This window comes from Equus przewalskii, chromosome 22 (genome assembly GCF_037783145.1).
Source record: "Equus przewalskii isolate Varuska chromosome 22, EquPr2, whole genome shotgun sequence".
Taxonomy (NCBI): Eukaryota; Metazoa; Chordata; class Mammalia; order Perissodactyla; family Equidae; genus Equus; species Equus przewalskii.
In genome coordinates, this window is record NC_091852.1 from 53,329,123 (window position 1) to 53,342,510 (window position 13,388).

General features: G+C 61.5%; 1 protein-coding gene across 9 annotated transcripts in view; it reads right to left on the reverse strand.

Moving 5' to 3' along the window:
* Nucleotides 1–13,388, reverse strand: part of FGD3 (FYVE, RhoGEF and PH domain containing 3) — a 61,600-nt gene that overhangs the window by 29,689 nt on the left and 18,523 nt on the right. For 2 of the 9 annotated variants that reach the window (XM_070590081.1, XM_070590075.1), the window contains exons 1-4: nt 11,226–11,364; nt 2,687–2,883; nt 1,508–1,662; nt 316–808 (exon numbers count right to left, since the gene is read on the reverse strand). In XM_070590081.1, the coding sequence (XP_070446182.1) occupies nt 316–765 (450 nt within the window). In that variant the 5' untranslated portion in view covers nt 766–808; nt 1,508–1,662; nt 2,687–2,883; nt 11,226–11,364. Of the gene's footprint in view, nt 1–315; nt 809–1,507; nt 1,663–2,686; nt 2,884–9,520; nt 9,828–11,225; nt 11,843–12,337; nt 12,476–13,388 lie in introns of those variants that run through there. The other 7 variants (XM_070590076.1, XM_070590082.1, XM_070590078.1 and 4 more) reach the window with 6 other exon arrangements.

The following is a 13,388-nucleotide window of genomic DNA, read 5'->3' on the forward strand; positions in this document are numbered from 1 at the left end:
CAAGGTGGGCAGCAAGCACCAGCGAAGGGCGTTGGTGGCACTGTCACCACTAAGACAGGCCACTGTGGCCGCCCTGGGTGGGGTCCACTGTGCGGCCTCGGGAACTGAGGCTCAGGAGTGAGTCTGTCACCCGAGGTGCTGGGGACCCCACTGCATGATCTCCCTCAGGGCCTGCCACTGACCCGCCACAGGGGCCTCTCTGAGCACAGTATCAGGGTGTGCACCCGACTACCAGCACCAGGTGTGGGTGACACTACCGAAACCTCAAGCCCCCAGGCAGGAGGCCCCGCCACCCAGGGCAGGAGAGCAGCCTACCTTGGCCGGGTCCGTGTTGGCCCTCGGGGGGCCGTCCTTGGGGTCAGGCTCCTTGACACTGCCCTCGCCCACGTCGCTCTCAGCCTCCTCCGGTGGGGCCTTGCCATCCGGGGCCGTCTCTGGGTGCAGCCCCGGGACCGGGGGGTGGGAGGCCGCCTCACTGCCCTCCTCACAGGGGAAGTGCTCGCCGGCCACGCTGCAGGGTGGGCTGTCGATCCCGCTGTCCCGGTTGGGGATCTTGGTGCTGCTGCTCAGCTCCCCCGCAGGGCCCGTGTCTGGCGGGCTGGCGCCTGCATCGGTCTGGCTGGCAGGGTCCCCAAGGGGCAGCGCTCGGAACTTCCCCGGGGCTGTGTCGCACAGCTCCAGGGAGGAGCAGCCAGGCCCAGTGTCCAGCACCCCCTGGGCAGCAGCGGCACCCAGGGGGGTCGAGGACCCCCCATCTGCCTCCATCCTGAAAGCTCCCCGAGCTCCGTGGGGGGCTGGCTGGGGCTTCCTGTCGGGGAGAAACGAGCACAGTCAATGCCAGCGGGACCAGACCCGCCCCCGGGGCAGCCCCTGAGAAAGGTGGCAGGGGTAGGTGGGCTGGTGCTGTGTGTGGAAGTGAGCCCCCCGTCACCTTCCACTGGGCCCTGTCCAGACAGGCTTTTGGGAAAGGACAAATGGAAAGCATTTTATTTTAAAAATAAATTTATTCTACATAAAAAAAAAAGAAGGAAAGTAGAGACAGAGGGGAGGCGTGAGAGAGAGAGAGAGAGAAGGGAAAGGATCCTGTAGCATGAAGACGCCCTCAGCTCAGTGAATTAAGTCACCGAACAGAGTCACCGCGGTCACGTTGTGAGCGCAGCACGTCAGGTCCATGGTGTGGTTTTCATCCTGTGACGCGGCTCCAGGTGAGGCAGGATCCCCCACAGGTGCCACGCACCTTCCAGAGACTCTGGTCTCACCCCAAAGTCCTCCCCACCCGCGCTGGACCGGCTTCCGCTCCCACCCCAGCCTCTCCTGGGCCCCGAGGAGCAGGGGCATGTCCACACGCACAGAGAACTGCCCGGGCATCAGCTCGGGGCCTCAAGGGCAGGATGGGCCAGAGGGAGATCGATTTCCTCGAGACCTTCCTCCTGAACCCACAGCGAAGCTGCAGAGAGGAACGGGGACCAGGAGCCGGGGTCGCTGACCCTGGGGGCAGGCCGGTTACCTGGGCCAGCAGACTCTCCGCTGAGGGTGCTGAGGCGGGAAGGCGTCGGGCTCCCTGCTAGCTGCGTCGGGGTGTCTGGGCTGGCCGGCTCAGGCCGTGAGGCTGAGAGGTCACTGAAAATCTGGTCCAGCAGTGTTGGAGCAATTCAGCAGGTTCTAAAACAACAGGAGGGGACAATGACAAGCTCCTCCCTGGGGCCGGACGGCAGGGGCGAGGGCCCAGTTCCAAAGGGAAAGGGTGGACAGGCAGCTGTGTGCCTCTGAAAGTGAGGGGGACCTGGGCTGGTCATAGGCCTGCAGGGTGGCCAGAGGCCGCTTCCTGCCCTGGGGCAGGGTGGTACCCAGAGCAGCGCAGGAGGCCTGGGGCTGCCCCAGGGCCAGCTTGAAACTCGACAGACCGAGCGCGTCCCCAGCCACGCGCACCCAAGCCAGGGAGGCGGGCTCCCCTTGAGTGTGTGGAGCCCACCCAGTGTGAGGAGGGCCTGGCCTGCACACGTGTTTCCCAGCCACACCCCAACATCTCCCGGACCCCCCAGGCGTGCGCAGCCCTGCCCTCACACTCAGCCGAGCTGCCGGCAGTTTGTTTACACACTCAGCGCTCACTCACTGAACAGAACAAAGAACCACCGGCGAAGGCACAGGTCTCACACGCTCGACCAGAGAGACGTCCAGAGCCTGCCGCTTGGCCGGCTGGGCAGCACGGTGGGACATGGGGCGTCAGCTGCCTCCCCCGGCGCCCAGGGCTGGTGAGGCCGGGACCAACACCAAGTCCGCCCCGAGACCATCTGGCTCACTTTCTCCAGTGGCCAAACTCCTGCGAGTGGACCTCTCCTTAAGCGACACCAAACCAGTGCCGGGTATGGGTTGGTCACTGGCCACCGCCAAATTCCTAAGGAGCTTAACGGGAAAATATCAAGATTTCTAAAGAGAAAATACATGCTTTGCTGCATTCCTCTCATAGCATGGGAGATAAACTCCAGTTTCCAGCAATCAGACCCAACACCACAGTAAAAATATGCCAGATGCAATGCATGTGCGCAGTTAGCCTCAGTGCCAGCGCAGTGTCTGGCACCAGGTGGAGCCCGCTGCAGCCCCACCGCAGGGCTCCTGCTTCCGGTCAAGACGGAGTGATGGAAGCCGCATTATGATCTCGCCTGAAACAACCAACACATGGACACACCTGACGGAACGACAGCTGGAGAGACGCCCACGCCAGGCAGCCGGCCCGGGGCTCCTGAGGTCACACAGGTGAGGGAAGCCCTCTGTCGCCCCAGCTTCCTGCTGGGAGAAGGGGACCCCAGTGGAGTCAGGAGGACCCTGAGTGAGGAGATGGGGCGGAGAGTCCAGGAGGAGCAGGCCCTGGAGGACACGAGGGGGCTGCAGAGAGAGAGAGAGCAGAGAGCTGAGGAGGGGCCAGGATGGGGCAGCTCAGAGCACTGTGGGGAAGCCACACGGCCCGAGAGGTCAGAGGGAATGTTGCCTGGCGCTCACACAGGGCAGGACACCTGCCTGTTCCCACCAGCCAGACTGGAAACCCACGGTCCTGGCGTCAGAGATCTTGCCTTGATGTGGGGCTAATTAGCCCCAGAGTGAGCTCCGCCCAGTCCTGCGTGACAAGTTTTGACTAATCTTAGCATGAAGCCGACCTGTTTGCAAGCAGCTTAACCGCATCCCTGAACAACGCTCAAGAACAGTTCCAGGAGCCAGCGCATCTGCACCCAGCGAGGCGAGGGTCGCGGCGTCGGGCACCCAACTAAAGGTCGCCAGGCGCACAGCAGCCAGAGGAGGAAAACTCAGAGTCGAAACTGACCTGCAGCTGGTGCCAAGCGGGGCTTAGCGGGTCATTAAGGCGGCCGGGCGGCCTGCAGTCTGTCTTGTTCAAGAGGGGCTGGAAGCACAGAAGGTACAAAAAGATGCCCACCCAACGTCTACGGGAGAAAACCACAAAGTGTGAGAGCAAGACCCACCGGAAGGACTGACCGTGGCAGAAAAGCGAGCGGATCTGGAGAGACGACAGGAGCCTCCCCAAAGAGAGAACGTGCGTGAAAGGGAAACCTCAAGCAGCACCACGTACGTGGAATCGGAGTCCAAGGACAGGGTGGATGGGACAATGTCTGAGGAAACCAGTTTTCCCAGAGTTGATGAAAACTGTGAATCCACAGACCTCAGGAGCTCAGTGGACACCCAGCAAGAGACAGGTTGGTGTTTAAACATCTTTCCACGTGGAAAACTCAGGCTCGGCTGGCTTCACTGGTGAATTCTATAAACATTTCAGGAAGAAATGACACCAATTCTGCACGAACCTTTCCAGAACATCGAGGGAAAAAGACTGCTTCCAACAACACGGATGAATCTGGAAATAATTATGCCAAGTGAAAGGAGACAAACGGAGGGAGCCTCCTTGTTTCTTCATTCACACACAATTCTAGGAAATGCTCACCAATCCCTGGTGCCAGAAAGCACGGGGTTCCTGGCAGGAGGGGCAGGGGTGGGGTGGGAGTTACAACAGGCACGAGGAAGCTTTGAGCAATGAAGACACGCTTGGCATCACAACTGTGGGGTGGCGTCAGGGTCGGTACACATGTGTCAAAACATCACGTTTATGCCCTAAACGCACACAACAAATTGTGTATCAGTTACACCTCTTAGAAGGTGACACCTCTGAGTTGTGCCAGCTTGGCGCATTGCCGACAGTTTCCTGGTTCACCTTCTCGTTACAGAGGGGACGTTGATGAGGCGTGTGGAGGCACATAGCCTGGGAAGGCTGCAGCAGCCCCGTGCCTGCGCAGCGCTTCCATCCAGAGGAGAGGGGAGCGTCCTCCCCTGCAGGCCCTGACCCGTGGCCATCGCATCTTCCAAGGGCTTTTGTGCAAGAGCAGCGGAGCCAGGCTCCGCCGACAGGAAAGCCCAAGGCTCAGCACGAACATGTCCTCCAGGGAGAGTGGATGCCGGCAGAGGGAGGTCCTGGATGCCAACAGCCGAGAACACCCCCTGGTCTGGTTCAGGAAGCCGTGAGATACAGCCACGGCCTTGCCCACCTCAGCACTGGTCTCCCAGTCCAGTTCCAGCCTCCCCTCCACACTGCTCAGGGGGACAGGAGGTCTTGGAGGGGACACACACATGCACATACACACACACACACACACGGACATATACACACATGCCTTCACAATACACACATGTGCACATATGTACCCACGCACACACCCCATGTGCTGGGAGCTGTGCCCAGCACTTTTGCACACTCGCTCAGTCACTATCATCAAGGTGGGTGACATTCTGTGTTTCAGACGGGGACGCGAGGCTGACCCTGGCCACGCTGGCCTGGAGGAAACCGGCGCCCAGGAGCTGGGCCCACCAGACGTGCTGCTCTGAAGCCCTGGACTGGGCTCCGGGCTCACTCTGACAGCTGGGGCCAGGGACATGTCACTACGTGGGAGCCCAAGAGCCATTGTTGGTTCTCTCTACCAGGCCACTCAGCTCTCCCTTTAGGAGCCCTGAGTTGCTTAAGCTGAGTGAGGCTGGCTCCTGCCAACCCCAGGTGAGCCGGGCCCAGGTAAGCTGTGCCTGCTGCAGGACTAAGCCAGGGTCCAGGGGTCCCCGACACCCGAGGCTGCCACCACCCAGCATCAAAGGCCCCAACACTGGGACTAGGGGAGGTGTGGGGACTGCACAAGTACAGAGAAATTAAATGCCCCACCACCCAGGGTGACGTGGACCGTTTAGTGGCTCCATCCGAAGCAGCCAGCAGACAGGGCAGCATGAATGCTGAGGTTCCTGCCCTGGAGCCCCTACACTGCTCAGCAGCTACTCGGGATGGACAGGGATGGTCCTGCAGATGGGCCACGAGTCCACCCACCACCCAGCTCCACCTGCCCCAGACATCCCGTCCTCAGGAGCCCCAGCTAAAACTACCACCGCATCCCTCCACTTGCTGTCACCTGCACCCCGGAGGCCCCGGGCAGGCAGGGGCTCCACTGTCTTGTCAGTGATGTGGCCTAGGGGCCCCGGCATATGGAGCCCCAGCTGACGGCCAGCAGCAGCCACCAGACGGAGAGCGTGAGAGAAGAGCCCTTGAAACGGCTCCAGCACCGTCTGGCGACAGACGCCCTGAGTGAGAGCCGCCCGCTGCGCCTGGCCAGCCTGGGGTCCCCGCACCCTGAGAGACGACAGTGCTCAGTGGGGTTGCTCTTTACAAGCGGGAGGTAGTCCAAACAATGCTGAAAGCCCCAGGAGGCAGCATCAGAACCGCTGGGCTGCGCACACCTGCTTGTGGGGCGCAGGCTGGAAGATGGGGCTGCAGAATCTAGAGGCCGTGTCCACAGTGACGAGGGCCTGACTGCGCTGGCCGTGCCAGACGGAAGGAGTGAGGGCCGGTGAGTGAAGCTACCAGCTCCAGGGGCAGGCTCCAAAGCACGCTACTTGCTCAGGTGGCCTGGTCCCCACCCTGTGAGCTGAGAACACAGAGATGGACGCAGACGCCGTGGGCGCCACTTGTTCCGGGATGTGGTGGGGTCAGCGGGAGGGGCAGCAGGGCAAGCCGAGCTGGGAGCAGGGAGGCGATCAGCACACACTGCCCCTGCTTGCTTAGATGCCAACCAGACGCTCCCCAAACAGCTCACACCATCACTTTTGAAAGCTATTCTGGCTTTTTTAAACCATATGAATGACGAGTTCTTCTTAGAAAAACTTAGAAAATACGGAAAGACAAAAAGGAAGTAAAAATTTCCCATCACACATGCGCCGAGAGACTTGTGAATGTGTGGCGCTGCAGGCTGGACAGCGGGTGGGGGTCTCAGTGCTCCTCAGGGGGCTCCAGCTGCAGTTCCGCCAGCACCAAACTCCAGCAGGAGCCCGCTACGTCCTCAGGAACACGTTTCTCCCGAAGAATTGAAAGCAGAGACTCGAACAGGTCTGCACCCCTGTGTTCCAGCAGCATTATTCACAACAGCCCAGAGGTGGACGACCCAAGTGCCATGGACAGATGGACGGATGAACAAAAAGTGGTCTATCCTGCAGTGGAATATGATTCAGCCCTGAAAAGGAAGTTCTGACACCTGCCACAATATAGACGAACCTCAAGGACACTACGCTCAGTGGGATAAGCCAGTCACAAAAGGACTCTGTGATCCCACTTACATGAGGACCTAGAGGAGTCCAAGCCATAGAGACAGAGAGTAGGACGTTGGTCCCAGGGGCTGGGGGTGAGTGTTTCAGTTTGGGGAAAAACGGGGACAAGCTTTCAGTTTGGGAGGATGAGAAAGTTCTGGAGACAGATGGTGGTGTTTGCACAACACTGTGAATGAGCCTAACGCCACAGGGCCGTACACTTAAAATTGGTTCAAATGGTAAATTTTATGTGATGAGTATTTTATCACAATAAAAAAGAGCTTAAAAAAAAAAACCAATGCATTTCAGAAAGGTTTTCATCAGAAGTTTTGTAAATTAGCACCAAGGGGACAGCGATTCAAAACCACCTAAAACTTACTCCCTGCCTTGCCCCCATTGCCCTGGGCCTCACCCCTGCCCTTTTCTCCACACGCCCCCGCGGAAGCCTAAGGCTGTGAGACCTGCGGCTGTGGGAGGCCTGGGCCGGAGCCAGCGCTGCTGAAACCTCTCCACGGCCGCTGACGCACGCGCCCTGCCCGCCCTGCCAGCCCTGCGCCTGCCCTGCCCCTCCTCCCCTGCCGGCCCTGCCCTGCCCCGGCCCCCCCTCCCCCCGTACCCTGCTGGCCCTGCCCTGCCCCTGCCCCCCTGCCCTGCCGGTCCTGCCCGCCATGCCCACCCTGCCCTTCAGGACACGGCTGGGCGCGCCTGCACACGGTCGGGGGGCTCAGACCCCAGGCGAGGCAGCGCACAGACCCGGGCAGGTGGACTGAGCTTGCGCTCCCAGTGGCCCTGGCCCCGGCCTGCAGCCGGAGTCTCGGGTCCCCCAAGCGGGGTGAGGCTCAGGCCCGCGCAGAGCCTGGGTGTCATTCTTTGAGGCCAACAAATGACGTGGGGACACGTGGCATGACTCCCTGCTGGACCGCGTTCCTGAGACCGTGGGAGCCTCCCCAGGAGGCACCTCGGGCGTGAGAGCAGCGGGCCAGCGCCCGCACCCCGAGGTCCGGGGCTCCTGCGGCGCGGAGGCCCTGCCTGGACGCCCCGCTCCGGCCAGGCCGCCCGTGGGTCTCCCAGCGACAGCCCGCGGCCGCAGGGCGCACGGCCACCCCCCTGCGCGGACCCGGGGCCACAGCGCGCGGCCTGGCCCGAGGTTGCGGTCGGCGTGGTCGGCCTCCGCTCACGGCCGGCAGCCGGGGACAAGCGCGACTTGCGCGGGCCTCGGTTTCCTCGTCTGTTAGACGGACACGGCGGCCGGACCCCTCGCCGGCGCGGGCTCGGGAGCTGCAGGCTTGGGCCCCTCAGAGCGGAGCCCGGCGGCCACCGCGAGCTCTCGGGCCGACCCCCCGCGCGCAGACCCCCGGGGCTGGCACGGGCCTGGCAGGGCTGGGCCAGGACTCCACGCCTCCCCCGCTTCCCTCTGTGCTTACATCCTGACTTCATAGTTTTCTTTTACTTCCTACTTTAATTTTCTGTACTTATTTATTTTATTGCTATTTCCTATTTTGTTCCTGATTTTATTCTGCTTTCGTCGAGGAGGAACGTAAACGTTACAGTCACTGTCCATTCCCACGCCCCTCACAGCCGCTCTAAAAATAAAATCAGACCTTAAAATAGAAAGAGCCCTTCCTGCGGGACAGACTGGGAGAGGGAGCCGGGCTCTCAGGGCTGATTCGCTGCAAAATTCCTGGAGCTTTGCTGTGTCTGAAACTTTTCATAACCAAGTTTTGGGGGAAAACAATTTACCCCCACAGCACCAAGACCCCCAGGCCCATGACTGGGGCCAGGGAGGGGGCTCTTCAGTCCATTCTGACGCCCTCGGTTGGGCACCCTGGGTTCACTACAGAATTCTCTCGACTTTTGATTAGACTGGAAATATTTCATTAAAAAGGTGATGAAACAAAACAAACAAGAACCTTCCAACAGCTTCCCAATGTTACAGAAATCCTTCACCAGTGTGGCTCTGACACTTCTCCCACACGTCCCTGGCTCCAGGAGCCACCTCAGGGCCTTTGCACAGCTGCTCCCTCTGTAGGAACAGCCTGGCCCAGCTACCTGTGCACTGGCTCCCCGCCTCCGTGACAGGCCTTCCCCCAGGCACGCCCACACCTTCCCACCCTGCTCCCTGCCAGGATGTAGGCCTCTTTCCCGAGGTGCCTGCCTGCAAATGGCAGGACTTGGTGAGTGTGTTTGGTGAACAGAGGGTAGATGGACTGAGTCAGCATCTTCACTCCGTTCTAATGTGCGCTCCCACAGAAGCACACACACATGCTTCAGCTGAGTCCAGATTTTGAAACTATAAATCTAAACTGAGTTTACGGAAGGTCAAGTCCCCCTCTCTCGTCTGTCACGAGGCTTGGCTCCCCCACGTCTCATCTAACTGCACAGTGACCCCGCCCGGTTATTCCCGGGTAAGGGCAGCCCAGCCCGAAGATGCACCCTCCCGGAACCACACGCCTGCAGCAGCAAGAGCCCCATGTCCTGGGTACCAACAGGCTGCACGTGCGCCCCACCAAAGCCCCCAGAACTGACTCGTAAGGTCCGTCACCGCCCACCTCACTGGGCACCTAGGTGATCAGTCATCACCACCACACATGGGGACTCAGACAGAGGGGACAGCATCTCAGACAGAGGGAATAGCATCCTAGACAGAGGGGACAGCATCTCAGACAGAGGGAAGGGCATGAAGGCGAACCAGAGTGAGCCAGGCCATTTGAAGAGCTGGCAGTGAGCCCCGGTGGACGAGTCCAGAAAGGGAGGAGGTGGGACCCAGGGGTTGGAGCCAGGATGGATTTCACAGCCACAGGCAGCCAGATGGCTGTGCAGGTGGGTGACTCCTGCTCAGGTCTGGGTTTTACATCTGTCCTACACTGAGTAACACCCAAGGCTGCATTTTGACTCCCATGCTCACCCCCTTTACTGCGGAGCCTCAGTTTCCTCATCTGTCATTGGGGGTTGTCAGAGCCCACCTGGAGCAGGTAGACAGGATGTGCCGAGGCGGGTGCTCCTGGCTCTGGGACCAGCAACTTCTTTGTGGTCACTGTTCTGCATCCGGGGACAGGACTATTGAGGGGCTCAGGGCAGCAAAGCCGGGCTGTGCTCTGGGGCTTCTCTCAGGCCTCATCTACACTCTGACCTTGACAGACCAGCGCAGGCCAGGCCTGTGCGTGCACAAGCACACGTCCTGTCCAGCTTCGGGGCCCTGTGTTGTGGGAGGTGCTGGTCTTGTGCGGAGACGACGTCAGCCCGGAGGAGCGGAAGCGGGGCCTCTGGCCTCCTGAAGCCACCCAGCTGGGGACAAACCACTTCCTCCCCTCAGCACCCAGCCCAGCTCAGCCAGGGGGCCGTCGCCGAGCCAGTGGTCAGGCTCTGAAGGTTGGGGTTTGGGCCAGCTGGGCAGGTGCAGGCTGCAGCCCCGGGCAAGTAGTGGGGCTCTGTGTGTCTCAGTTTCCTCTCCCGAAAGAACGGCCGAGCCAGTCGGCCCTGGGGTTATCCGAGGGAGGCCCTGAGCAACTGCAGAGCTGCCCTCAGCATGCCGGCCCACAGGCGTGTGCTCCGCTCAGAGCCGGGCTCCACTCAGCTCTACCTCGCGGACAGGAAAGCAGAGGTGGGAGCAGCTGCCCAAAGTCACGGAGCAGGGCCCACGCCGAGCGTCCCAGTGGGCCAAGGCATCACCCCAGCCCAGCCCCTGCGGCCCATGCCCAGTCTGCCCTCTCCAGCGGGGTCTCAGAAGGCCCCAGGCCTGTCTTTCCTTCCACCAGGGGGACCCCGCAGCACCTCCCCGCCCCGGGAAGCCGTGGACAGGCTGAGCATCCTGTCACGGGGAGCCCCGCACCGCCAAGCAGGAGGGTGCAGGAGCCAGTGCACTGGGTGCGCTGTGCCCTCCAACCACCCCACTGCAGGGCTCATCGCGCTATCTGCACCGCGCGCACAAACACGGTAGCCTCTGGTGTTTCCACCGCTATCCGAGACCCTCCCCTGGCCCACGAGCCCCTCCCAGTGGCTTGGCCACTGCCCTCGAGTGGGGGACCCTGGGAGGCCCTGGTGGGCTGGGGCCTCCCTCTTAGAAGCGCCACCATACATGGGCCTGTCTGTCAGTATCTAAACTGCAGATTGCAGAGGAACCTTCCGGAACCCCCTCCGTGTGGGAAGGCCTAGTCCCCTAGGGACTGCGTTTGGGACCACCCGCCCTCCAGGCTCAGGCAAAAGACGACCTGTATTGCCCTGGGGCCTCAGCGACAGAGGGGGCCGGGCCATGGGCAGGGGCACTGGCCGGCTGACGCAGGGATCACCCTGAACCGGTCAGCCGCAGACCCCAGCCCCTCCCAGGCTCCAGGTAGTCTCCGCTAGAGTCTGGGCCACCCCAGAAGACACCGGCCCTCGGTGTTTACTAAGGATCTGCTGCCCACAACACCAGCGGTACCGACTTTCCACAAACAGGGCCAGAGGCAGCACAGGAAGCCAAGGGCAACCAGACGCCACGGGGGCCCCCTCGGCAGCTCCCGCCTTAAAGACACAAGACCCAGACTCCCGCTCCGACCCGCCCCATCCCAGGAGTGCCCGGACGATGGGACCAGTGCTGGCTCTCAGGAGACCCCGGAGCCAGCCCCACTCACCTGCGCTCGGCGGCGCCTCCCTCCCGGCTGATCTGGCGGCAGCAGACACAACTTCCTCCTGCTGTTTTCGCAACATGGGTCCCCAAACGGAGGTGCATTTCCGCACTGCCGCCCGCCCAGCTCGCTGGTTCTCCAGCCACCGGTCTTGCAAAAATGCAGCCCAAACCAGCCAGGCGCAGTCTGAGGCCCAGGTCCCACCGCCTGTGGCCGTTTAAAGTTTAACCAGCCGCTCCGGCCCTGAGGGGTCCTGGGCGTGGAGGTCGCAGCCCTCCTGCCTCTACCTCTGTGGGCTTTTCTGAGCAGAACTGAGGGCCACTCGGACCCTCAGAGAGGGGCGTCTGAGGAGGTCCAGCAGGCCACACACATAGCAGCCTGGGCCCAGGCCCTGCTCTGGGACACAGGTGCAACCCCTCCAGGGACCTGAAGACCCAGGTGGGGACAAGCTCCGTCTGGCCCAGCCAGCGGCCCCCAGCACTGAGGGCCCAGAGCTGCTCCCCTGCCCCCAGCAGGTGGCAAAGGATGAGTGTGTGACCTGCACACGTCACTGGGCCCCAGTCCTTCCTCCATAAAGTGAAGAGAACAGGGGACTTGCTGTGGGCGTCTGTGAGGAACAAGAGCCTGGCCTGTGGCAGGTGGGCCATCTGGATGCTTCCTGCCCAGGCTGGAAAGGACAGCACCTCCTCTATTCCCCAGCACAGCCCTTCCCCACTGACACCCCTGAGCCTGGAGACCAGCAGCAGGGCCCCGTCAGGGCCTGGGACCCAGGCCAGGTCCCCACTGTACAGAAACGAACTGAGAAAGCAGAGATGAATGCCGGCCACACAGCAGCAGGCCAGGTGTAAGGACCCAAACGGTGAGGGTCCGGGCAGGGGACAGACAAGAAGTAGGCCAGGCAGGGCAGGGCTGGAAGGCAGAACTGGGGTCCAGAGTCCTCCCATCTTGGGGGGTATCTCCACCATGAGGCAGCCACCCTCAAGGTGGCCCGTGATGGTCATCTCCTGGTGACCCTGAGCCTGTGTGGCCACACCCACCCTGAATAGGGCTGATCCAGTCCCGTAGCCAATAGGACTCCGTGGCAATGACGGGGTGACTTCCAAAGCCAGGTCACATACCACATGCAGTTTCTGCCTTCTCTCCTAGGTCACTTGCTCCAGGGGGCCCACTGCCACGTCCTGAGGATGCCCAGGCAGCGCTATGGGAGCCGCGGGTGGGGAGGGGCTGGGCACCCTGCCAATAGCGGCACCAACTTCCTGCGAGGGAGCAAATGACTTAGAAGTGGGTACAAAACTAACTGAGTTAAGTGTTTACTGTCATTGTAAGCCACTAAGTTCTGGGTAGTTTGTTACACAGTGATAGATAGGTGACATAAGACCGTTATCAAGAAGAAGGGCAAGGGGCGACCTGGAGGTCAAGGGGTCAGCCCCCAGTAGAGCCACGGCCACAGGGCATCAATGGGCACGTTACCATTTCTCTATCCAATTACTTCATTAATGACCCAATGGTCCAAACCGAATGGTCAACCCTGCAGGGCTCCCTAGTGACAACAGTGAAGACCCGTGCTGTGCGGTTCACTTCCCATGACCCCAAATAACTTCAGGGGTTAGAGGCTCTTCAGGGGAGGACCGCGTGCCTGCTGTCCACCACCCCCTCTCCTGTCCTCTGGGGGCTGCTCGCTCCTCCCCCAGACAGCTCTCTGCACAGGGGGCAGCTCTGATGGGGAGGGGTCTTCCCAGGGCCCTGGCTCTGCCCCAGGGACCCCAGCCCCACCTGCTGGGCCAGCTGGCAATGACCTGGGGGCAGCCCATCTGCAGAAGGCAGAGGAACCCTGGAGGCCGGGCACTCAGAGGGATGGAGCTCCAGGCTGGCTGAGAGGAAGCAGCCCCAGGACGCTGAACTGGGCAGCGCCTGCATCCCGAGAGAGCCTCACGCCCAGTGCCTGCCCCTGGAAGAGGAGGGCGTGGGGCATCTCTTGGGATCAGGGACTGGCCGGTGAGGAGCCCAGGAAGGTCCACACAAGGGGCAGTGGACAGCATGGGGACAGAGTTGTGGGGCCAAGTCCAGGGTTCAGAGAGTCCACAGACCGCAGGCGCATTTCCTGTCCAGCCCTGGCTCAAGCTCTCTCCGTGAGCACGTACACCCCGCCATGTGCCAGCTCTCCAGACA